The sequence below is a fragment of the Etheostoma cragini genome, chromosome 4 (genome assembly GCF_013103735.1).
Source record: "Etheostoma cragini isolate CJK2018 chromosome 4, CSU_Ecrag_1.0, whole genome shotgun sequence".
Lineage (NCBI taxonomy): Eukaryota > Metazoa > Chordata > Actinopteri > Perciformes > Percidae > Etheostoma > Etheostoma cragini.
In genome coordinates, this window is record NC_048410.1 from 23,391,922 (window position 1) to 23,418,662 (window position 26,741).

The 26,741-nt window shown below is 39.6% G+C and overlaps 2 protein-coding genes across 4 annotated transcripts; one reads left to right on the forward strand and one right to left on the reverse strand.

Annotated features, from left to right (window-relative positions):
- Positions 1 to 4,912: 4,912 nt before the first annotated feature.
- Positions 4,913 to 26,277, reverse strand: ergic3 (ERGIC and golgi 3). 2 transcript variants are annotated; one of them, XM_034870066.1, is made up of 14 exons: positions 26,080 to 26,277; positions 24,942 to 25,012; positions 23,232 to 23,319; positions 23,011 to 23,130; positions 21,929 to 22,025; positions 21,584 to 21,749; positions 20,804 to 20,861; positions 16,712 to 16,726; positions 15,190 to 15,221; positions 14,686 to 14,782; positions 10,314 to 10,378; positions 9,777 to 9,913; positions 7,950 to 8,005; positions 4,913 to 7,787 (listed from the first exon to the last, which is right to left on the reverse strand). In XM_034870066.1, exons 1-14 carry the CDS (start codon positions 26,165 to 26,167, stop codon positions 7,708 to 7,710), a joined length of 1,170 nt encoding a protein of 389 aa, XP_034725957.1. In that variant the 5' UTR covers positions 26,168 to 26,277; the 3' UTR covers positions 4,913 to 7,707. The 2 variants fall into 2 exon arrangements, with proteins under 2 accessions (XP_034725957.1, XP_034725958.1); XM_034870067.1 differs by lacking the exon at positions 16,712 to 16,726.
- On the forward strand, positions 11,390 to 13,382 carry romo1 (reactive oxygen species modulator 1). 2 transcript variants are annotated; one of them, XM_034870068.1, is made up of 3 exons: positions 11,390 to 11,593; positions 12,441 to 12,571; positions 13,135 to 13,382. In XM_034870068.1, exons 2-3 carry the CDS (start codon positions 12,441 to 12,443, stop codon positions 13,241 to 13,243), a joined length of 240 nt encoding a protein of 79 aa, XP_034725959.1. In that variant the 5' UTR covers positions 11,390 to 11,593; the 3' UTR covers positions 13,244 to 13,382. The 2 variants fall into 2 exon arrangements, with proteins under 2 accessions (XP_034725959.1, XP_034725961.1); XM_034870070.1 differs by having other exon boundaries at positions 11,456 to 11,598.
- Positions 26,278 to 26,741: the final 464 nt, after the last annotated feature.

Genomic DNA, 26,741 nt, shown 5'->3' on the forward strand with positions numbered 1-26,741 from the left:
AACTTTGAACATGGTCGCCATCTAGTGGCCAACAGATGTCACTGCTACAAATGTCAAAATATAGGAGAGAACATAACATATTTATAAAAGTGAAGAATATAACAATGTAATGTATGAAATGTAGACCTATAGTTAGCATGTAGTTATGGTATTGCCCACCCCGTTTCTGTATTCTTAATTGAACATGAGCAGTGTCCTTGTGTGTGTGTGTGTAGGTGCATTTTCTATGGGCCCCTGTCCACATCCACATCTATACATAGCATCTCACAGGAGGGCCCTGGGCGCTCAGTCCCTTTCTCCCTGGGGAGAGATGCAGTAAGGCACCGGAATGGATTGCATCCAAAACTAAAACATATTCCTCTGGTGGTATGGGAATACCATACTTGTCCAGAAGTTCAGAGGTGACATCATTAACCAGATTAACCAGATTAGTGTATAATATGTCATATGTCTCGGTGTTTTCTGGGAACAGTTTATACATTCATGTGACATCCTTGCGGCATACTGTACATGTTCTGATTGCCCAGGTTGTCCTAAAAAAGATGTCTTAAACTTCATTGTGCATAACTTGGTTGAGGATATACAAGCATTATTGAGACCAGGCGAACCAAAGATGGGGGAAAATGGCTTAGACTTCAGAGGGTTGTAGCCAAAATAATGAAGAGGCAGACCGTTGGAGCTGGTGTATTTAACATTTATTTTCTGTCATTTTAAAAACAGTTTCAGGACAATCAAAATATAAATACAATTTTCTCCCACACACACACACCCACCCACACCCACACACATCCCCTGTCACTGATTTCAATGATAAAAGGTGCAAAAACCAGCAATCAACAACCGACTGCCTCTGAACTGAACTTTCGTGATCTAAACTTAATCATTCAGATTTCAGAAGCCATTTAAACACACACAGAGAGAAGAAATATTGGACAGTTTTCCTACTTATCATAAACGTGTATCTTTACAGCCAAAATACTATTCTGGAATTGTTGATTTAACACTCCACAGTCACAAGCTCTAACCTCAGTCACAGATTCACACTGACCCAGCATGTCTTCACGTCCTGGATGGACCAGAGGAGTTGAGTGTTGTGAACAGTTTGATCCAATTCTGCATGGTCTGACTGTCTCAAGTGTCTTCAAGCACTAACCTGGCACATATTTGAATACATCATTACATGGACAAAATCCTCCTTCAGACAGGAAGTGGTATATTTTATGGTCATAGTTTTGTTAGGGACAGACAGAAACAGAAGAGGTGGGATCTCCAACACAACATCAACAAAACCCATCACAGTCCGGATGACTTTGAGTGACAGGTATTTTGAGGTAAGTGCGGATTTCTGCATGTTTTAGTCAATTTAATGCAACTTTTTAAAAAGCCCTTTCAACACTTTAAACTCTAAAAATTGCAATGATAATAAGTATGAACCTTACTTGACATAAGACCATTTGTTTCCTTTGTTATGTTGTTTGAGTTCTGTTGTTGTGGTTAAACGGGCCCTTCCTGGTGTTGGGAGTTGAGAATACTGAAACCTCAGAGATTTGAGAGCACAGCATTAGAAAGAGTGATTTAGACGTGTTGTTGAGAGAAATCCAGCCCAATGATAGACAGTAAGCAAACATGGACATCCTGTAAAGATGTCCAAAATGGTCTGAAACTACAACTTTAACCAGAAAACTTTGATTGATGCTATAACTGCCCAATCCCAGACTGCTGCTTAGTCGCAATGGTTTGCAGCTGCTGGATTTGGAAATGGTACAGCAGAAATGGAGAAACAGATAAAAAGAAAGCCTTTAAAGTGCTCATATCATGCCTTTTGGCTTTTCCCCTTTCCTTTTTGTTTTATATATTTTTTTTGTGCAAGCCCAAAGGGACTTACCATTTCCAACAGAGTACATTTTTCACTTTTTACTTCTGTGAGGAACGTGCGTCACTTTGTAACACACAGTATAATGCTCGCCTAGCTGCTAGCATGGCACGCCCTCGTACTCTGCTTCTGACTGGCTAGTAGTCCTTACCTAACTACTGAGCATGTGCAACTCCCAACAAAGATGGCACAGAAATGACATGTCTCACTCTGTGGCTAAAACAGAGAGCTCAACACACAGGGTGAAAAGAGGAGCTGCAGCAATGTGTAGTACAACAAAAATATGGTGGTTTTAGAAAATGAAACCATGTGAATCTATTCTTATATAACCTCTAAATACAATTATGAACATGGAAATGAGCAGAATATGAGCAATTTTAAACTCAAATATAGTGGAGGTGACTACCTCACGAACAAACTCTCCATCTCATGGGGTAGTGTGTAGTGACGTGGACTGCAGATGAAAGTGGAGCTTTCATGATGATCTGAACGCACCAATAAGTAGGGTTCAAACCACGAAGCGGCATAACGCGTCATACCTGATGAGAGTCGAGTCAGACCGGCTCTGGTCGAGTGCAGATATGAGTTGCACATGCTCAGACTTAAACGGTTTACAGCATAACTGTCATACTGAAATTTGTGAAATGCATGAAATGATAAACTTTCCTCATTACAAACAACAGCAACTCACACCTTCACTCGTGGCAAAGTGACGCGTGACTCAAATCTGCACTTGACTTACATTGAGGAGTGACAATCATTAAGGTCCACCTAGAAAATCTTTCTTCTATTTAGAATTTTTCTACAATGGATCAAGCTTATTACAAGTGGTATCAAGCATGTCCATATCTCAATTACTTTTCTAGTTATTGACCAATGAACTTCAAAAGGGGCGTCTCTGGATATAAATGAACACAAATCAGCAACCGTAATGCCAATCATCACAAAACTAACGGGCTATGTTCAGATAAGTGCCCCTGATATACCCAGACAGTTTTATATACATACACCACTAGGGGGCACTACAAGTGCAAGATAGGTGAGTGGCATTAAACACATTTTACTATAAATCACATATTCATGGTCCATTCATCACAATCTCTCAGGATATGTTCTCATAAGTACCTGAACCACGCCCTGAAAGTTTCATTCAAATTGAACACAAAGGGGTGCTATAAATGCAAACAAACTGCAGGGGATAGAGCTCAAATCCGGCTATAAATGACTAAATGTTTGTCCAATCAACACAAAACTTCCAAGAAATGTCTACATAATGACCTCACACATACACTGCAAGTCTCATTCAAATTGACCTCTAGGGGGCGCTTTAAATGCGCAATTACTGGACGTGGAATGACGCAAACCAAGGTTTGAGCTTGGAATTGCAGTTTGCGGCTTTATTAGCAGTTGTTTTTGTGTTGGTCAGCTGATTTTCTCAAATTGCCGTGAGCTGGACTGAGCTACATATCATACGGAATTGAAAATAAATGTTTTTGACAAATCAGTTGTAGGCATTTTAAACAGGGTTTGTCCAATCGTTACAAAGCTTGCAGGATTTGTTTTATAACGGCACTGGACCACATGTGTGAAATTACTTTGTAGTCCATATGGAGAGAGAAGGTTTTAACCCGTAAATATTAAAACTTTTGATTGCAACAACATTACGATGTGATGAAAAAAACAATATAAAAAGGTAACTAATTTTAAGTTGATGTTTCTTAACATAGTGAAATAAAACGGTGGAGATATAAACTATGCCTGATTTGTGGCTTAGTGGCCAAAACATGTAAAACCACCAGTGTGGTTTTTCAAGAAAAAATTGCTTTTAACCAACAATCACACCCCGCTGGGTCTGTTTCTGTCTGTCTAACACCCAGGACACTTAGAAGTAAACACAGGGAGAGGTGAAGCTCAACATCTGGGTCTCATATGGTGACTCAACACGTGAGTCAGGAATAAAGTCAGAATCAAGCAGACATTTACACGCTTCTTCTTCTTTGGGTTTTCCTGCCGCCTCCCTGTCAGCCCTGTCATTAACCCGCCGTTTTGGGATGAGAAGAACACTTCTGAAGGAAACAACTGGTTGTGTTATAACCCTTTAACATTCCCAACTCCCACAAACCAAATTAAAATAAAATACAAAAACACAAGTATATTGTTTAACAGCAGTCTAACAGGGCAAATTTAGTTTACTGTCACATGGGAAGAAAGCAAGAAACAAGCAGGATTGAAGCAGCCCTTCCCTATAATAATAATAATATTTAAAAAATCTAAATAATCGGAGTGCGTTTTAACACTGACACAGTGCAACCAGTGATCTGTTGGGTGTTTAGTCATTTCCTTCCATTCTCTGAGGCAGTGGTAGATATGTCTTTACAATATTTACAATCCTGAATACAAAAAAAAGGAAGAGGTAAAATCATATCAAGAGTTAAGTCCAGCCACAAGTAATAATAAGTCTGACACGCCCCCTGAACCTTGGATTTCAGAGTAAGGAAGTCGGACAACCTCACACATACAAGATGGCTGCCCTGTGTGTCAACAGTAGTGATAGCTGTAGTAACAGACAGTTTATTAGCACTTCTGTCGCATTCATGTCTCGTTAAACCAGTCATATACACATTACTGTCCAACCTCTATCTGTGGACATGTTACGCTGTTTGTATGCACAAAATACAGCTTAATGTGTTGTCATCAACTGTTGTTGCTATCAACGGCTAACCTGGCTGTAGCTAACGCCACAATGAAATCCAACGTGTTAAATGGGATGCATTCAACCCGGGTGCAACGTTATTCCCAGCTCCGGCTTCAGAGTTCCGAGGTACATGGAATGCACCATGAGCCACATGCTGCAAGTTTTGGCTATGGCTCATTGGTGTTACCTTGACTGCCACTTAAACACTGAACAAAAAGGACTGTTTGGCTTTTAAAATACCTGGCTCCATTCCCACGGCAGGTCAACCATGACCTGAATCTCAACTTCTCATTATGCAAGTCATTTTGTCATTTATCCAGTCTTAAAATTGGTCTCACGTTTTTAAAGCCACTATGTGTAAGTGTTAGAAACGCAGACACACATTATCCATTATGGTCTCAGACCTCTGAATCAGTGCATACATTTTTTTTTTTTTTTTCACTTGAGCTCATTGACGGTGTCTGGTTAGGATCACAACCGAGCCAATCGAGGTCATTGGGTTTAGGACCGGGGAACGCTTCCTTCCACAGTCTATAAAAGGACAACAACAGAAAACATGGTACAAAAACACCTTAACCCTTACACACACACAACTCAATGACATATCTATTTGATGATCACGATAAATGTCAAGTTAACTACTCCCAGCAACCCCTGCCACAGCTTTGTGTTGACTGAAAAGGTCAACGGGTTCTTCAGGGTTTCACAGCGTGTTATAGTACATGTGCTGTGCCTCAACCGGCTGCTGGACTGCAGGTCAAACGCCACGCTGAAGTCAAACACAGGTGTTACCCAACGGTCTGCATCGAGTGGAAGTCAGTCCAAAGTTGTGTTGACCAGCTAGACTTGCATCAACATGACATCATGACTTTGTGTAAACATACATGCCCACTTTTGTGTTATCTGTACGCATTTTGAGCTATTTGCTAGTTGGTGTGTTATCGAGAGAATGTGAGTTTAGAAAATGTGACACGCAGGTTGGGTTTAGCAAAAGAAGAACCAGGTGGGCTTTAGTAAAACAAAAAAAAAAAAAAAATTGTAAAAGACAGCGACAGTTGAGTTTAGGAAACGTGACACAAACCCCGGTTTCCCGGGTGAAAGTCCTGTGTTTTACCGCTACGCAGATTTTCGGCTTTCATACTACTCGCTACGCCGTAAATTCACGCGCTATCACATTGTAATGTAAGTCGATGGAGGCCAAACGGCGTTGATGTACAAACTAAAAAGCAAGGATGTTTCTTGATAACACACAAATAATGGCATACGAATTGGTATGTCATAAATACGCCATTTCATGAGATCAGTCTGCTTGTATGATTTATGTCACAATGCCAGGGTGAATAACGAAGTGAACAAAATTTAGTCCAATTATCAGGATGGACCAACATGCACCCCAACACATCCAACACAGCGCCACAGATGAGCAGACTATTTTTTTTTTCTTTTCTTTTTTTACAAATGTACAAAATCCTACACATAGTGGTTTTAATTTAAGTGAGGACAGACATCTGCCTGTATAGTGTGTGTCATTTTTTTTACCTGTTTCAAAAGAAAATCAGCTTATCTTTAAGGTAACACGTCACCCATAATGTTTTGTATTTTCTTGTGGGGTGGCCTAAAATAATGTATACACGGATTTACAGAAGTGTCTTTCTAAGTAGGTCTATAGGAAAAGTATTTTGGGCCCGAGGGCATCACGTAATGGGCTGGAGTTGCAATTCCACTGTTTGACAGCCGTAATACTGCTCAATCACCATCGTGTTACCTCATTTGGCAATAGATAGTGACTTAATAGACATTTATTTATATGAAAATCTTCGTGCTTATTACTATAAACCCCAAATTCCTGACAACTCTGTGGAGAGAACTTAAAGGAGAAGCCAGGCGATATTCTTCTTGTTTTTTTTAACACCAACAAATCCCATGAAAAGTCCAAAACCAACAATGTGTCAGTCTGTCTCATTACTTTCTGATATCCCTAACCTGTCTGTGGCTCTCAGACCCAAGACCATTGGTTACTACTGAAGACTTTTTTTGAAGGCTCTGGATTTCCCCCCCCAAAAAAATTGGTCACTGTAGCAAACATTAAACAGGATAAATAGTGCATTTGTTGGGGACTATTTTCAGCAGCGGACTAATCCACATTCGGTGCTCTAGTGAGAATATGTGGCAGCAGGACAGTGCATGTGGGGTTGAGAGAAATAAACTGCAGCGTGTGTGTTCATGGTGATGAAGAAACATGTCACCCAGTGCAACAGTGTTGCTCACTGATGTGTTTTAATAGTATTTGGACAACAATTAAGCTCTATGGCACAGAGGAAGAAGATATATTAGGCTTTGCGTACACACACAATCATTCTTATTGGTAACAGTTCATAGTTGAATTTGGTCTTTTCATGGGATTTGTGGACAAAATATAAGCCGATTTATCCTTGAATCCTATTTCTGATCTCAATAAATGTATTACACTGAGATCACACACTAACTTTCTTGTACTTTTGAGAAAACATTATCTATGTCCGTCTTTGATTCAGTTAAAAGAAATGTGCGCACTAACATTTTCCCCTCAGGCAGATCAGGTTGATAGGGATGAGAAACTGATAAGAAAAGTAAAAATGTTGGGTGATTTATTCCTTTAAAAATTCTTCGTGCCCTCTCACCCTCACCCCTCTGGCACAAAGGATCGACCACAGATCGTCTCGTGAACATTCAGTGTACAGTAGCGAGGGAAGGAAGTTCCCCTTTTTCCAGGAAGAAGCACCTGGAGGCAGATGAGGCATCCTCCTTTCTGCTCGAGTTCAATCACAAAACGTCGCCATAGCTGTCTGATTCTGACTCTGTCCTGTTGGCATTTAATTTACCAGAGAGCAAAATTCAAAAAGGACCATGAGTTTCCTCCCCTGTTCTTTTCCAGAACAAAAAGAGAGACAGAGGAATTAAAAACGTGGCCAATTTAAAACCTCTGTGTCTCTCTTTCTGCATTTCTCACTCAATGTGACAGGAGAAAAAAAATGAAACTTTCCAAACTGCTCCCTCTGTCTGTCCGTCTGTCTGTCTGTCTGTCTGTCCTCTTCTTTCTGCATCCGGGTCTTGGTCTGTTTTGCACCATGGAGGCCAGTAGGGGGGTGGGGGGGTGCTGTTAGGAAGCCTTGCCCAGCTCTATCTTCTTCTGGATGACCCGAGCTGAGTGATAGATGAACGAGTCGATCAGACCGGCCACTGCAGGAGTCCAGCAGACAGGAAACAGGAGAAACCAAAGAAAAAGAGAGTCAGGTTTCATCCACCTCATGTAAAATTTCTATTCATATCCACATTTTAGTCTTCTGTATATTATCAGGTAACACACAGCATCAAATGACGTGATTTAATGGAGGGACTGACCTGTAAATACACCTCCAATAATGGCACAAACTCCTGTTAGGAAGTGTGTGAATGATCTGAACAGAAAGAAAGAGAGGATATTGACTCAACAATAAAGAAAAAGAAGCACACATTCTTATTTTATTGTTATAACTGCGCTTCCTTATTAAATATGTGGAATTTAAGTTGACTTCTTGTACTATGACATTGCCTTTAAAAAGGTCCCTTAAAACTCTTTCCCCTTTAAAATTGCGTTCTTAATGCTATTGTTGCATTTCTTCATTTGGCATCTGTTTGTTCCAAAATCCTAACTAAAGCTAGTTTAGGCCGTAGATTTAAGACACTGAAAGCAATAATATCAAACAGACACTCAGTGAGCATTCAAACCTAAAACGCACCTTATTTTCTAACCAGTGGAACCATAACATGGAATGGGAAAACCTCCATGTCTTGCATCTTGTTAATAGTGTTTTTATTTTTTATTTGATTTAAATTTCAGCACAAAACCTAAACTAGAAGGACACTTGGAGACTGCAGACCAAGGTGCAGTGTGAAATTTCCCAGTCATGAACTTGTTTTTCCAACTATTCAGACACCACACAAAGGTAGCACAAATGCCCTATTTTATAAATTGTTAAAGAAAGTGGATAAAAGATTTGTGTATCCGCCCCGTGATTCAGGTACACTCCAAAATGTAAATTGGTTTTCGGTGGGCCATGCTACATCCTTTGAGCAAGTTTCATGAGACTCTGGCCGGACGTTTATTTCTGTTACCCTGCTGACAAGACAGACAAACCACCAAACACACCGAGCTGATCATTACCTCCTTTGTGGAGGTATCAAATAATCTATAAAACAAGTCCCATAGATTTGCGGCGAAGACCGAAACTGAGCATGTCAATTAAAATTAAAATACTGAGCACCCAGATGGCTCAGTTGGTCGAGCGGGCGCCCATTTATAGACATTTAGTCCTTGACAACAACTAGTTTGTAAAAATGTATTGTGAGAGTTCGAACAAAGCTCAGCAACATGACATCCATTTGCAATTAGAGCTGGGTGATAGTTTGATATTGTGTATTCACTCTCAGTGGAATCCTATCACAATGCAACGATCATATAGGTTGTACAAAATTACGTTTTTTTTAAAGATTATTTTGGGGCCTTTCTGAGAATATGCGGTAGTTCCCAGTTAGTATGCGGTTAAAATATGGCTGTGTCTCATGTGAACTTGTTAGTTGCACACCCTGTGACTATACGAATCACAACATGTAAATAGGAACATGTCTGCATTATTTTGTCACTTCTTGGGAGAAGTAGGCTAGTTGGAGCCGGTTACTACCAGTATCTTTGCTAGGCTAACTAATGCTGGGGGCGTCAGACAGAGTTAAAGCATGCACAGAGATAAAAAGAGTATGTATCGACTTGTCTAACTCTAGGGGTAAAGGTGAAGAAGCTAAAGTCCCAATAAGGCGGCGTGTTCCTTTAAAAAAGCATTAGGGTCTCGTGCCAGTCTAGTGTCAACACCAGCGGTCTAATTGGCACTTGGTTTGTGATTTACACGCTAAAAGTTCAACACGGCCAAAAGCTAAAGACTCACCAGTCGCAAACAAAAAACCTATTCATTCCTATGGCTACTACCAAATTAAATAAGATGTAGGGAGGGGTACGACTGAAGCAATATATGTTTAGTAACGGGAAGTAGTTTTATCTATTTATTTATGAGTGTGCAATATACTCCTTTTACTCTATTCTATTTATTGTGTGTATGTTATGTGTTAGATAAATGGTGCTGTAGATAACTGGATCGATGTTTGCATTGTGGATTATGTGACAGCACTGTCTCTTACCTTTGTTTCTCTGTGAATTTAACCATCATGGGTGACAGCTCATATAAAACAAAGACGCCCGGCAGCCCCTGGTCTCCTATTAGCCCGTTGGCCACTTTCTCGTGCCGGGTGACCGAGAACTGGTTTGTTTTTACCACCTGGAAACACAAAACGACAAAGCAACACTGTTTTAGGGTGATGAGGTTAAATTTAGCCTGGTAAATTCAATTAAACATTAGATTAGATGGGGAAAGCCAAACACATTAGAAAAGAAAAATGAATGTTTATGGTGAAAAACATGTTTTTTTAAGTCTCATCTAAATGCTAAGGAACCTACTAAAGATAACGTTACGAAAAGAAAAGGATGCAAAAGTGTTCTGTTCAGCACCAACTGTTCCTAAAACAATTAAATGCACTTTTTGAAATCTTCTTGAAATGCTTTCTTTCTTGATGTGTTGCTTTAACATCTCTGAGCTAACCAATCTAGTTGTTTTCCTTGGTTTGATAAGGCTTTGAATGTAAGAGGAATTTTAGTGAACAGATGGGAAATTAACTCACCTCTCCATCAGTTTTCACGTAAATGGTAGGAACAATTTTCACAAAATACTGGTACATCATTGATGCTATGGGGAGAGAAAGGGCATCCTTGTTAAAACTAAAATACACAGAGAAGACAATGGAGATCAACATGATTGGTACTCATCTCTGATTAATCAAAATCAATCAAAAGGGTAGGCTAAGATGAAACAGCATTAAATAAAGAAACCACTTTAGAGCAATGGGTATTATCATACATTACAGAGCAAACAATTATCAGACCAGAATGTAAGAAGTTGAATATGAGGGTTATTACAGCAGTGATGTGTGTAAAAACAGCATAAATTGCATTATATTCTCTTCCAGTTCATTCTACTCTAATAAAACAGAAGAGCTGTGGCATTGTCTTAGGATCAACCGCTATCTGATCAAAGCTCTCTTTCAACAGGAGAAAAGACTTTGGTCTGGGTTAACTTAACGTACGTATGTTTGATTTGGAAAAGTGGGCTGAGAAAGTCAGTGGTAGAAATGAACTGTGTACTCTAACTCAATGACTGTACTTAAGTACAATGTTGACATACTTGTACTTTACTTGAATAAGTACAGAGTTTCCATTTTCTGGTACTTCTACTACATTTACTCATTTGACAGCTATAGTTACTTTTTACATGAAAGTATATATATATATATATATATATATATACACATACATACATACACACACACACACACACACACACACACACACACACACACACACACACACACACACACACACACACACACACACACACACACACACACACACACACACACGCATACATCTTTGCTCAAAATTGACAAATGACAACGTTAGATTGGTCTTTGTGTTTAAAACAGAATATTATAATATTCTACAATAATATAACAGGGTGAAAGATGTCATTATGCATTATGACATTTTTCTGATAATACAAGTAACTATGATTTCAGGACTTTTACTTGTTATGACATATTTTAGACTATGTATTCCTACCTTTATAAAAGGATGTGAGTACTTTTTCCACCACTTGCTCTTGAATGCAGTAAATACTTCAAATCAAAACAATAGCAGAAATAAAATCAACCACAGGTTGGCACTGTTTCTTTTTGGCCTCCATCTTATTTCCCCTCTTCATCTGTCTCCTCCTTCCTTCTCTCCTTCCTCTATCCGGTTATGGAGGTCTACTAGAAAGGCATTTAAACGCAGCTGCGCTCCAAACTACGACAATCCTCCAGTTAGGAACCACACGACCAAGTTTCTTTTAAACACATAGTTCAAGGTAAGGTCGATTTCAGACGAATCTTCCACAAGGTGTTGATCAGAAAGACACGTTATCGGTGTAAACGTGCCGTGTTTATCTGTCTAGGCCACGGGTCACGTTAGCCTGTTAGTTAACATGCATCAAAACCAGTCACTTGGAATGATATGAATTTCACGAAATGACGTCATGTTTATGTGTTGTTACCACGTAAAGACCATAGACTGTTAATAAATATACAGTATATGGTAAAGAGCCGCTGGTTAGTCGGTCTGCTCGCTAACGTTAATGCAATAACGTTACCACTGATAAACTTAAGGTTACAGCCTTAGCAACACAACTTAATCATTAACCAGTAGCTTAACTAGCGTTAGTTGTCTTTAGTTAAGGCAACGCTAGTAGCTAGTTAGGACTGTCAGCTTGGTAACCTTTAAAGACTCATTAGGTAGTAAAATAACTGACTAGTAGCAAGCTAGAGACTACAAAGGTCAAACGCTAAAATATGAACTTCTTTAAAAAAAACATTTCTTTAAAAAAAAAATGCTTGATTTGAGTGTGTGGTTAATTCATTGAAACAGACAAAGGCATTAAAAGCAGCTCAAAGCTGGAAAAGGTATAGGCTAACTTATTGTAGGTGCTTTAGGAAAGCATACTCTCATTCCAACTGGGGAGTGGGGTGTGAGTGCTCCAGAAACAACATGAATTACTACTTTGAGGCATTTCTGTGTCTTCTAGTGATTGCATTCATAATTAAATCACAGGGCTGGGCTCAGAACCTTCAGACCTGATCCGTATCTGAGTACGCATGTTAACTACTAATCCATCCATCTCATCTCTAGCCTATCTTATCGCCGTCTTTCCTCTCCAGATGCCAGTGGCTGTAGGTCCGTATGGCCAGACCCAACCCAGCTGTTTTGACAGGGTCAAGATGGGCTTCATGATGGGGTTTGCCGTGGGAATGGCCGCTGGTGCCATGTTTGGCACTTTCTCCTGTCTCAGGTAACTCGGCACCCAAACTATTTGGTTCTTTAAAGAAACGGCAACTGTGTATGTGGTGAATCTGAAAATGTGGACTTGGTGTTTATTAAGACCAGTTGTCCAGGAGCATATAATCTGACCTTTCCCTGAGTGTAAGACCTGGTGTGGTTGGGAGGTTTGATTCTTTCAGGAGTATTTGTCTGTTTCCTAAATGCTCTGATACACCAATCTGACAGCCGGCCAACGGAAGAAAGGCAGTCTGCTCCCGTCTCTCAAAAAGTGCCTCAGATGGCTCCTCCGACTGACGCGGCACAGAACACACCAAACAGACTCTAGTCAGCGACCTCGCCAGACTGTCCAGTGGCTGATGATTGGGTTGTTGTCTCAGAGCCTTAAGACCTTCCAAATATAATCCTCATCAAGTATCAGCTGTATTACAGCCAGTGGTGGAAGTTTTGTGTGTGTTCTGTACAATTCTGAGTAATGTCTATAAACAATGTTAAATGCAAAGAAAAGGAAGTGAAGCAAGAAACATTTCAGTTGACACTTAATAAAATCAAACTCTCTCTCTCTTCTGTCTCAAGGATTGGAATGCGTGGCAGGGAGCTCATGGGAGGAGTGGGGAAGACCATGATGCAGAGCGGGGGGACGTTCGGCACCTTTATGTCCATCGGTATGGGCATCCGCTGCTGAGGAGGAACAATCTCCTCCACAACTATACAACTATGGGACTTTTCCAGTAACTACAAGTACAGCTCTCTGTCTGCTCAATGGCGTCACACTCGTAACAAACCGTCTAGTTTTGTCAATAAAAGTTCAGATGACAAATGGTTCTCAGAGTGGATGTGTTACACTTTCTGAAGCTGCCAACGTCCTGCCCAGAGTGACAGACGTAAAACTGCTGATTAATTTTAAAGGAAAATTCCACCTGCAGACGCAGCACACTTTGTAAAGTAGTTATCCTTTGCAGGGTTTGGCAACCTTTTTTTTATGTATTTGATAATCAGTGTGCTATATCAACATTAAGCCTGCCATCATCTACATAGCCTGCTCAGGCAGTGTTATTTCTCCTTCTTGCTGCATTCTGTGAAGCAGGCAACAAGTACTAGCCAAGCAGAGGCAGGTCTCTACATAATGTGGATGGGGGGGGAAGCCAGGCTGTGCTCCCACCAATGGGTGAAGGAGGTCATCTGGCATGTGGATTGCCAATGGTGGCACACGTGCCTAAGGTTGCAGACCCCAGAAGCCTGTACTACGACACAAGTTCAACATGCCCTGGATTTATTTGTTACCATGCTTCACCTAACAACTGCGCTTAACAACTAATTCAATCAACCCAGGGTTTCCCAATCCAGCGACGCTCATTCGCCTAAAAGAAGTGTTTGCACAGCGGCATATTTGACATAAGAGCAAACTATAATTCTACATAAATATAAGGAGTACAGACACTGTTTTACAGGCAATACAGTCCTGGCGGTGGTAAGCAATTGTGAGAGCAAAGGAGAATAAATATATAAAAAATGATTCAAACAGACGTGCACATTGGCAACACATAACTCAAGAAGCCGACAAATGGCCTATACGTAATCCCCTCCGCTGAAAATCCTTATTTTCATGAAAATACCGATCAGGGTCGTCACTCTTTAAATGTTTTAACTTTCATGAGAATGAGTCTCGTTGTCTCAGGTGTTCATAAGTTACCATGGCGATTTAACCCGGTAATAATTGATTCAGTCTTGATACGCAAAACCCTGGGTTAAACCTGATGTTACGTTGTCGACGCCAGATCTGGCTTATTAGTACGGGCCTCTGATTCTGTGTACCGTCTCCCTGATTTGGTGCACAACGCAGTTAAAGAAAGAAGCTCACTCTCCCATCCTGAGGGTCAGAGTGGTTGAGTGAAACCAAGGTGGGCTTTTATTCTTTTTAGGTTCAACTCCGAGCAGGTAAATTCAGCCAGAAGCCAAACCAGTAACTACTTCTGTGCATTGATTGTTAGGGACCCTGTTACATCACTGGTTATAAACGCCCTTCCTTGCTCCTCAGTTATTTGTGGGTAGTGCATTGAAGTCCACACATATAGTGCTATTCCTGACAGCATCATATTGAAAACGGTGAAAGCGCGAAATACTGACCTTGTGACGCTGTGACGTCCGTCTCGTCCAGAGGGTTAACGATGCCGGGGTAATCTTTACCAAACGACAGGTGTTTTATTAGATGGGTCATGTTTATCTGAAGGATGGCAGAAAGATGAGAAGTTGGCAAGACTTTAACAACCTTTTACAGTAATTAGCAGCAAGCTGGTTTTTCTAGAAAAATTTCTTCATACCCAGCTTCGTGGCTTCAAGACCAATCATAGTATCAGAACTTCAAACGCAACAGTTTGTCACCTCTATAGCCATTTCCCAATACAGTATCATTAACCAAGGCTGTCGTTAACTCTTTAATATAGTATTACTATGGACAATTTAGAATATTAGTCAACTTGGTTTGGAGTTTTGGTCATGATTTTTTTCTAAAGTTATACAAATCCTCTTTAAGGGAAAGAAAATATTCAAATCTGTACAATAGACTACTACAAAAAAATAGTGGTTGCAAAAACTTTAAACATTAAAGAAAGTGTCATCTGAGTAACTTACGTTGTCTAAGCCAAAACTCTGTAGGTCATGAACTGAAAACACAAAAAGCACATCACTTATTTGTTAAAATGTTCATTACCAATACTTCAAATACACATTAAGAACAGATGCAGTGTGAAGAGGAGTTATTGGTTAGTGTGTGGTTGATCACTGCCCATCTTGATTAGTTTATAGATACAGTTGACATCCGAGTAGCACGTCCCGTCTGGTCTCAGGGTGCTGAGGCTAGGGCCTCCCTCAAATGTGCCTTGTAATAATATACATTCATGTAGTATTGGGTTTGAAACATTGGAATTCCTTTTTAAGGAGTGGGTGGTGTTGTGAAGTTTTCCCTTCTCCCTGTGCCTAAAATGTGATTGGCTGCAACTTCACAATGCACAAACATGACCAGACTTGAATGTTCTAATATGTTCTATATATGTAAAAAGATCAGACTTTATGTCAGACTGAATATGTATAACGTGATGTTAGACTTTAGTCAGTAAGTGCCCATCCACAGGTCTGCTAAAGACGTTGGAATATTAACACAAGTTTACAGCAGCTTTATTGCTGGCATGTTGACATGCTGGAAAGCATATACATAATAACAAAGTTTCCTCGCACAAAGGACATTTTCATTCTCATCACGATAAAACTAGTCTGTAAAGAAGGTGAAGAGTAAACAAGGCTCCTAACTGAAACACAGTGGATTTGTTTGCCAAATAACTACAGTTGTGGTGACCAAACTTCGTGACACCACTAAAGGTTCAGAAAAGTTGCTCTTCAGTGTCACCGTTATGTCTAAGTGGAAAGAGTCAGCTTCTTTCAGCCCTTTGACAATGTCATTCCTTTGCCCAATCAAATGCTGATATTCCAATATTTACTGATTCAACATGTAGTGTGTATTGAGAATTAGTATTTAGCCATATGTGGGATACTAACTACTGTATTATTTAGAGGGGTGGCAGGAGCTAAGTCCGTTTGGAGCTGGGGTGGTTCAAGTCCCCATGCGGACCAAATTATGGAGTGTGGACTGGTAACTGGAGAGATGCCAGTTCACCCTCTGCTAAGGTGCTCTTGAGCAAGGCACCAAACCCCCCTCAGCCACTCAGGGCGCTGGTCCAGCACTGGCAGCCCACTCACTGACATCTCTCCATTAGTGCATGAATAGGTCCTGAGCATGTGTGTATTTCAGGCCTGTGTGTAATACCAGAGTGTAAATTGACATTTCCCCAAATTAAAAATTATATCTAAATGTTACATTAAAAAAAAAATGTAAAGGCCACGTAAGCTTATTTTTAGGTTCATAAGAGTACTTGTATTTGGGGTTTCTACTAGAACATGATAAATGCTTTAATGTTCTGTCTCAACAACCTGTACCAACCTTGTTACTTAAATTTAATATTTTTTGAACTGTTGTTTTTTACTTTATATTACAAAATTGTATACTTTCCCATATATCAATAAACAGATTACTATACAGGAATGAGGTAGTTTTTAGATCTTTATAAGACTTTAAAACTGCAAATAAAGATGGACTTACTTTCCACAGCGTGCACTGCAGAAAGAAGAGAGAAGAGTCACTATGATGATGCAGGTAGACAACAAACCATGTTATATTAATGTGTAGGACGGCGCCAGTAGGGACTGCACGACACTGACAAAACCTTTATATTTTTTATGTGCCCTACTGTTTTTACAATTTAAGTCAAGTTATTGACACATGAGGACACTGCTTTAAAAACTTACTTCAGGCTTTTGTGCTCGGGATGTGGTTAATTTTAAAGTATTAAAAGCTCAACTCCAATGTACGAATTGATTTACATAACAGGAGAATGGGAATTGGAAAGGGTTACATTTTCTTTTTCTTTCCAGAGCCAAAGAAAAGAAGCTTTGAAAAAAAGATTTTTTCATAACTTCTGTCAGGGTGGTCGTGCAGCCCCAAACACATGACGCAGCATTTACCACTCTAAAGTCAGTCCGGACTAAAAGGGAGTTTGGGACCAGAATGAGGTTGAGGCCGATTTATTTCAGCCGCAGCCTCATTTAAAGTCAAATCCTTAGCACATGTGATTCTTGTCTCTTGTTTCTGCTGCTAAGCATTCAAAAACAACACCAAACAAGATGAATTACATACATTCAACCTGATTAATTCAGCTCACGTCGCAGAGCCGGATCAGACGATGCAGTTGTGTTCAGGGTTGGAAACTAGCAGCGCCACTTGCATTATTTTATCAACAATGCAGGTTTGCATCACAGCACACTATTTTTGATTGATGCTTGATTGATTGATTGAAGAATTATCAAATTTGGTGGCCATAATCTCCATTTTAGTAGCCAACTAGTGTTTTGTCCAGATTATCTCTTGCTGAAGTGGCTGGTAGAGAAGATTCATCTGAGCATTTGATGGCTGGCGACTGTTATTTTCCTTCTCTGGTTAAATGTGCGTAGTGCAGACAGGCAAAACAAGACAAAACAGGACAGTTCAGTCAAGCTAATAACTAAGACCAAGGTGGACACGGTGATGGCAGAGCAGATGTCGGCAAACAGTAAAGGAAGAAACAAATGAAGGAAACCACAAATGTTGAGGAAAGGAAAACAATGTAGGGGAAATGTTGCTTTTTTTAGAGTTCGACCGACACATAATCACGTGTTTGTTGATGCAACAGGTGATAATGGCTTTTGCATTAACAAAATAATCTACCAGTCAGAGCAGATATAATAAAAGAAACTGATTTTATTTGTCAGCTTCTGCAAAATTATGTCATCAGTTTGGTTGTAATCAAAAACTAAAGCCCCTGCACAACTATGACATGTTTCTGAAGCTTTTTCCCTACAGACAGGAAAACACTGACCTCAAATTCAAATTGTTAAATTTACACATAAGAAAATATAGCATGAATTCGATAGCTATGGGATCAGCTTTAGAAACTGTGTACCAGTTAAACTCTACTGTGAAGAAGAAGAAAAAAAGAGAAGAATGACATGTCATGATGCAACATGCATTCCTCTCCCAATTGAAGTCATCTTTGTATTCTTAGTTTTATTTTGAAACCAAATTACACTCCATTCTCTGATGAATACCGTAAGATGCAGCTTCAACCTCCCTATTTTGGAGGGCTTGTGGACCTTAAACTAAGATTATTTTGTAAAAAAATTGAAACAAATATTCTTTGCCTGCAGAATATATGAAATATTTTATAGAACCAAAGACCAAGGCCAACTTCATTTTCCAGTGAAAACCTTCAGAAAACAGAAGATCAATTGCATTATTCCTTAAACGGTGAAAAAATAAGCGAGGGTTGCTGCTGCGTATTTAAGAAGCGTTCGTCCTGATTTGAAGAACTTTTGACTCGCACACTGACGAGTCGGGTTTTGATCTTTGAACTTAAATCAACTCAGACATCAGCCTCAAAATATTTGCAATAATTTGTACTGGATCAACTGGTGAGGTAATAAGATTTGTACATTTAATGGACACATTTGAAAATGTATCCAACAACACAAGTAACCCATCAAGGGCTGCACACTCCAATACTGTGTCCTACACCCACATCCTCATGATTCAACTACAACGGGTGTTCTAAATTAAACGATAGGGAATTTTAAACATCACAATATGTTTAATCAAATATATTGATTTTGCGGCGGTATTGTAGGGTTGACGATTGGTGCTTTCACAAAAATTTCACACAAATTTACAGAGTGACATTTTTGATAAATAATAATCTATAGTGTGGATATAATGACTTAAGGCCGGGGTTTTGGTAGAGTTGTAATTCCCCCTACTCATCGCTTGCTTCTCGTACTCAACAAACATAAAATCAAGGAGAGGGTTCACTTTTCCTGCTACAGATTTCCCACTCTTCTGTAATCTAGCCTTCAAATTCAGGACAATATTTAGATATAATATTGATGTATTGCGCAGGCCTAACCTTCAAGTTTATTTGAGTCATTTTTGGTGCACAAACACCGAAAACATGTTGGCAAATCTCTAATTTAATAGTTTCTGAAAAGTCTCAACGTGCAAACAGAAATGATTATGTGCAGCCCTGAGTTGGGATTAATGGATGATTTGTTAATGGATGTGGTGGGTGTGGATGTATGATGAATGAACAGAAACTGATAAACACAGTTAGCGGTCAAATGTTTCTGAACAAAAATTATTGGAGCATTGTGGGGTTATGCAAAGCACTCGTAAATACTCTTAACTTGGAAAATATTAGTTACGAGTACATAAATGTGAAATAAGAAATAAATCAGATCACACTTTCAACTTCAGAAAGATGTTTTAAATGTAACTTAAAGGGATACTTTGCAGATTTGAAGCCAGCTCTGTGTCAGTCATCTTAGCGTGGACAGCATGCGCAGATGAACAGTGTTTGGCTTACCGCCGTGGCACCAGCGCACAGAGCCCACACTGCCGTGACACAGAGCTGAATGTAAATCAGCCAAGTATGTCTTCAAGTGCGACTACCCTGGACTACTGGGCCTGACTTCAGCTCTTTGCCAAATGTATTCTCTATAGTTGTGTAGTGTGTCTTCACCAAGAAAAAGGTTCCGATAAAGACAGAAGTTGTTTTATTTAGGGGCTTACTGCAAAGTCCTACATCCAAACAGGTCTCTAAACGTTTTCCTTAAAAGGTGCTCTAAGCAATATCACACTTGTTTTAGGCTACAACATTTGATGTCACATACAGCAAACACCTCCTCACTATGTGCTAGCTACCTGTCCCCAGAACACACTGTAAAAAAACATCTCCTCACTGTCTGCTAGTTGTCCCTTGAACACACTATAAAAAACATATCCTCACTATCTGCTAGCAGTCCCTTGAACGCACTGTAAAAAACATCTTCTCCCTATCTGCTAGCTGCTTGTCCGCTGAACACACTGTAAAAAACATCTCACTATCTGCTAGCTGTCCCCTGAACACAAAGTAAAAAATGTGTGAGGCGGTCTCTATAGACAGCCCAGGGTCTACAAATGCCAACATAAACAAACTGTGCCCACCTGCACCAACAAACCTTCACAAACACTTTTCCAGCCAATAACCGACAAGAAGGATTTGGGGGTGGGGGTTAGAGATGGTTCAATACCAAATGTTTTGCTTCCCAATACCAATTCTGATACCTGAACTTGCGTGTCGGCTAATACCAAGTACTGATCCAATACCATTGTGTCACATATTTTATTATAACTCATCTGTGTTATTGGATCGGTGCATAATGTCCAGTATTTCAGCATTTTAGGAAGTATCGGAGGTGATACCGACACTGGTATCGGAACATCTCTAGTGGGGTGAGCTTAGTTAGTTAGCATAGTTGGTGCGCGGAAGAAACGAATGGAGGGGGAGGGGAAGGGATGAGGAGGAGGGAGGGGCAAGCTAGTCTTTGAATGCCAACAAGTAACGTCGCCCAACATTGCTTAGAGCACCTTTTAAAAAGGTAGTTTTAAAAAGTATTCACCTTGTACATGTTAGAAACATGTAGAAAGTGCTGGTCTGTAATCATAGAACAAATATCCAGTGTCTCTGGATATTGCCTAACACAGGAAGCTAACACTGGCTGTTCAAAAACCTTTGAAAGGTTCTGTGTGAGTGTGTTTCGAGTAGAGTGGATGAACAGCCGGTCTTACCATGGACATGAGACTGCTGGAAACTCTTTCCAGGAGCAAAGTGGAAATTCCCAGCCACCTGAGACAAAAAGAAGAGGAGAGGGTAAATTAATAAATAAATCCAATTAATATAGTATGAGGGCCATATAAAAAACATGATTATGATTCCAATGTCAGGGATACAATATGTACCAAATATTCTTTTTCTTATACGATTCTCATTAATTTCATATTTCTCCTCAACTATTTCTTGTCATATTATGACTTCATGCCCTTTAATTACAACTGCACATATCACAAGCTTCTCAAAATATTACTTTCATCTCAAAATGTCAGATTTCCTCCTCCCAGTGAAGCATGTTTCATTGTTATAAGCAATGACAGTTTGAGAAGGAGTTCAAGCATATTTTACAATTTGTTGTGTGAAGTTTTTCCTTTAAAAAGAAACTATTAAACCATTTCTAACATGCACTGCAGACAAACAACTAAGAGTTGTACACCTTCTTCAAGGTGGTCAAATCCAGGCTTTTTGTGGATTTCTAGTTTTAGAAACCAAAATCACAAATTTAAATTTTGCAGCTTTATCTAAAAGCACTATTGACAGCCAAGTTCCTCCTGTCGGCCAAGGCATTATCATTACATTTTCAAATCTTCACTTCACTCACAAAGCTTCACGTTTTAGTGAACATTTTTCCTAACCCACCGGTTGTCCCCCAGACAGAAACAAGGCCGCTGCTCTGTGTTGATAAAAGTGATATTTTTGAGATACTAACAATCATTCACAGAAAAGACTTGGAGTACCTTGTTGACTTCCAGGAAGCCGTAAACCTGGCAGCCTTCATTCTTCTGCTCCTGCATCCTCTGCGTGAAGCCCTCCCTCTTACACTGCTCGATGGTGTCGGCGTTTTTGAATGCCCAGCCTCGCCGCCGGTACGCCTCCCGCACGTCATCACAGGTGTTACAGCATCTGCACACACACAGCAAGCAAAGGCAAGCAAATAACAAGGTTTTACAGAGAAAGACAAGAGCCTGTGTGTGATTGCACATGTTTATGCATGAAGGGATGTGCAGTATTTCAATTGAATCTATTTCAAATATGTATTCAATTATCTTTAGTATTTGGCTGGATAGCGTGTGTGTTCTTACTTGAGGTCTTCAGTCTCAGCTCCATAGCAGCTCTCACATCTGTTTGGGTCCAGTGAACTGGGGTCAAACACTTCACCATCGTCAGCCATACCAAGGTCTACACAAGAAAACACAACATCAGGAACTAGTTTGACCCTTCAGTCTGAAACATTCAAGACACAATCGTTCCAGTTTATTTTACTTCTGCAGCCATCTGTTGGCGTACTGTGTTGACAAATGGAAACACGTGCACCCAAACTTTCCGGTTGGCACTCCTAGACACTGTCTCTGTTAAGGCATTAAGATCAATTTCCAAAAGATGTTTTTTTATTCCTCTTTTAAAATCAACTTTATGATTATGTATGTAAACTTCCTCAAGCCACTGTATGTTTTCCATTGATAATTTGAAAAAAATAGTGTGTTCTTTAACTTTCTTTTTTCAGTAGTTTTATGTTTGTGCATTTGTTTGCACATATTTCGATATACCGTCTATATTTTTATATTTCAATTTCCTTTCCTGAGATAATAAAGTCAGTGTTATTGTTTAATCAGAATCCAATTGAAATACAATTTAAAAAGGAGTTCAACAGAAAATGTCATTCATTAAATGTATTTGTGTCAAATGTACATATAAACATCTTTTTGTATTTGGTTATGTCTGGTTAACGCTTTCAACACGTTAGCGTGTCGCATGAAAAATATCCTATTTCTAGAATGTGTGCGTTTTCGGCGCAGTTTGTGCGTGTCACAGGCAGTCTGCAAGCTTTAACCGGTAAACATGGGAGCCAAAAATAAAAACGGACACGCTGCGCAGCTGACACGCCACGCGGGCAGTGTGCAGGAGCCCGTAGGTTACATTGCAGTGTGTAGCTTTCAGAGTTCTGCTAACTCCGCTGTTTACCAGAAGTGGAGCAAACAGTTGCTGCCTGTCTCTGTGCATTTGTGTTTTAATGTCGTTGATGTATCACCTTCCTGGATCATATTTCTACTACATACAGACTACCTACTTTTAAAACGGAGCTTTATTTTGGCCTGAATGACTGCAAAGAGCAGCTATCAATCAATGTTAGTTAGTCAAATGTCAGAGTGAACTTCGAGGTTACCATGTTTCTCTGCCTCGAGGGTGACTGCTTTCAGGTCTTTGTCCAGGCGCTGTTTGAACAGATTGTGTTCAACGTCCAACTGCTGCTCACCGGCCACATCCATCGCATCTATACTGAGATCTGAGGATGAAAAGAAATGGAGAGAGTAAGGCAGAGTACAGTTAATACGTGTCATTATTAGCAGGTCGCTAAGCCAGCGAGGCAACAGCGGTGCTACTTACAGGCGCAGGGCATGTGGGGGAAGATGACGTCGATGTTAATTTTCAGTTTGTCTCCTCGCGACGTGTCGACGTACAGCTCAGGGTGAACCTGCAGGAAACAGAGGGGTTCATTTTAATTCAGTCAAAACACAAAAATCTCTGACACTGATGCCGGGAACATTTAACTGTAAATATGGGACCTTTAGAGCTGAGCAATGTATCAATTTGTGATATGATACTATCGTCTTAGACTTCTTGTAAGATGGCGTAAGTGTTGTCTTTTCCTGGTTTTAAAGGCAGCATTACAGTAAAGTGATGTCCTTTTCTGAACTTACCAGACTGTAACTGTTCTATTATTTGCCTTTACCCACTTAGTCATTACATCCACATTACTGATGATTATTTATCAAAAATCTCATTGTGTAAATATTTTGTGAAAGCACCAATAGTCAAACCCACAACATTGTCTCGGTATCAATGTCGAGGTATTTGGTCCAAAAATATGATATTGAGACTTTCTCCATATCGCCCAGCCTTAGTGCCAATCTGTGACAAAACAATGCATCTCCCATTTGGTGACATTTATTTGCACCATAGCAACAGAAAATGAAGTAAATTCTGTAAATTAGAATTTCTGCTACTAATTTCGTAGTCTCAAACCCCTCAATTCAAACTTTAATCCGATTTTCCACACTCAAAGTTGCATTAAATGACCTAAACCCAGATAAACTGCAGAAACCGAATAGATGGAGTAAACAGTTGAAAAAAATAATCTATGATGACTGACACATTCGCCCATTAATCAATGAGCTTCCTAGCTACTGTGGCTAGCAGAGTTAGCGGTTGCTCCACATAACAGGCCTCGAGTGTGCACAACTCCACTATAAGTTTATAGATGTATAGCGCCTTCTGACTGCCCACAACCGCATAGTGGGGGGAACTAATGTTACCATCTAAGCAAGGCAAGAAGAAAATGTTAATTATAATTAAGCAAATTAAGGTTAAAACCTTTTCAGAGCTTTTTTGAGGAAACTGAATTCAATGCTTTACCCTGTGGTAGTTAGCGGATGAAATAGCATCCGTTTATATGTTGTAATTTGGATATTCTATTTAAGAGGCTTTGAAAATTTTCAACATGCAGGACTTCTTTTGGCCCCACATGTTATATTGTGTCTGTGTTAAAAGTTCCATTAAATGGTGCTCTCTGCATGCTTTTATATAGACCTTAGTGGTCCCCTAATACTATATCTGAAGTCTCTCTTATATAGACCTTAGTGGTCCCCTAATAACGTATCTGAATCTCTTTTATATAGACCTTAGTGGTCCCCTAATAACGTATCTGAATCTCTTTTATATAGACCTTAGTGGTCCCCTAATACTGTATCTGAAGTCTCTTTTATATAGACCTCAGTGGTCCCCTAATACTGGAAGCCATGATGTCTCTTTTTCATGGGTGGGCCAAATTCTCTGGTCAAGCAAAGCAGACAAGGGGCAAGATTCCAGATTGGCCCATCTGAGCTTTTGATTTTCTTAAAGACAGAGCGGGATACCCAGGGCTCAGTATACACCTATCAGCCTTTCTAGCCACTGGGGGGACCATAGGCAGGCTGGGGGAACTCATATTAATGTTAAAAAAAAAAAACTCATTAAGTCAAATATTCATGCCATGGAACCTTTAATTGTCAAATTTGATTTGTATCTCAAATGATGAGGTGATGTGGATGAACTGACCTCTTTAGTAAGATAGTACTGCAGCTCAGAGACAAACAGGATCAGCATGATGACACCGCTGATGATGGTCACTGCAGAGACACGGAGGGAGATTGTAGGTTAGACATCAGACGAGTTGTTTTAAATCCTTCGCTCAAACAGAGCGAGAGTTTGAACGAAAATCCCTAAAAACTTTTTCTACCGTTTAAAAAAAAATCCTAGGCATCATAACCAAGAAAAGAACATGCAGAAGATTTTTGAGCTGGGCAATATATTGATATTATATTGATATCGCGATATGAGACTAGATATTGTCCTCGATTTTGGATATCGTAATATGGTTTGAAAGGCTGCATTACAGTAAAGTGATGTCATTTTCTGAACCTTTGAGACGGTTGTAACTGTACTAGTATTTGCCTTTACCCACTTAGTCCTAATATCCACATTACTGGTGATTATTCATCAAAAATCACATTGTGTAAATATTTTGGTAAAGCACCAATAGTCGACAATACAACATCGTTGCGGTATCGATATCGAGGTATTTGGTCAAAAATATCGTGATATTGGATTTTCTCCATATTGCCCAACTAGATTTGAAAATAGCAGGCAATGTAAATACTGAAGTAACGTAAAAGTATGTATAAATAATACAACAAAAAAGAGTACCGATACTTGCTACTACTAGTTGTTTTCCCTCTTAGCCTGTGTATGTGCTGTTAGCAGGTTAGTGTTATCTTATACTAAATATAGGCCTACCTCCAAACTAACTAACTAATTAACACCAGTAACGTTAAAACTAATGTAAAGTGCTATAACATACAACTCCACTGGTATTATAATGTACAGAAAATATAGGGTAAAATATCTGCAAATTGCTACTATCACAAATGTTTCTTGTCAAAATATATCTCCTGGTTATGTATATATTTGCATTTTTATCACTAGCCTAGTTGATATGTTGCTCTATTATTTAATTGTAAGTGTAAAATGTGTCAATTGTGCTGCTGTTTAGGCTCACACAGCGTTATAAAGATAATGTTTAATTTATAGTATCAATAAGAGGAGAAATGCTTCTGTTCCTTGTTGCTAGCCGCAGCAGCTAGCAACCAGGGAGTCTGAATGGCTGCTGCTGCTCGGGGAAATTAGAGCCTCTCACCGCTCGCTCCTCCCCACGTCTTCACTCGGAAATCCTCCAGAGTTTTGGGATACGCGTCAAACTGTTTCAGTTTATTTAACGTGTCCATTTTCTAATCCAGAAAACCCCCGCTAGGCACAAACGCTACCGACAGGTTCCTGCACTCCAGACACTCATCAGTCCTTCGGTCCTTCGCTTTCACTTCCGGGACACGCAAAGGAGCACGGCTTAGCCAATCAGCGCCGGCCGCGTAATAAGACTTCTTTTTTTGACAAAATAAAAGTGAAAATACACAACAACAATAACATAAAAGAAGGAGAAACAAACTTTTAAAAGTAGATTATAGTAAACTTTCTGAAGGTAGAGGTGGAAATAGTAGCAACACCATATGGAATGCCATTTTATTCAATGTCAGATGCCTATGAAATTTAAACATGTAAATAAATGCTAACATACATAAATGAGTCAATATACAGTTCAATAAATAAATAAACAGGTTTTCATTTTTAAAGCAACGTTTTTTTTTAATAAAAAACAACTTTTATTTATTCCGGGATACTTTTATTTCTTAATTCTTAATTTCTTATTTCACTGCCATTTTTATTTCTTCTTCTAACTGCATAACACCATGTCAATCTCTAGGTATGGTGAAGGGTATGTGATTGGGGTGGGGGGGGGGGGGG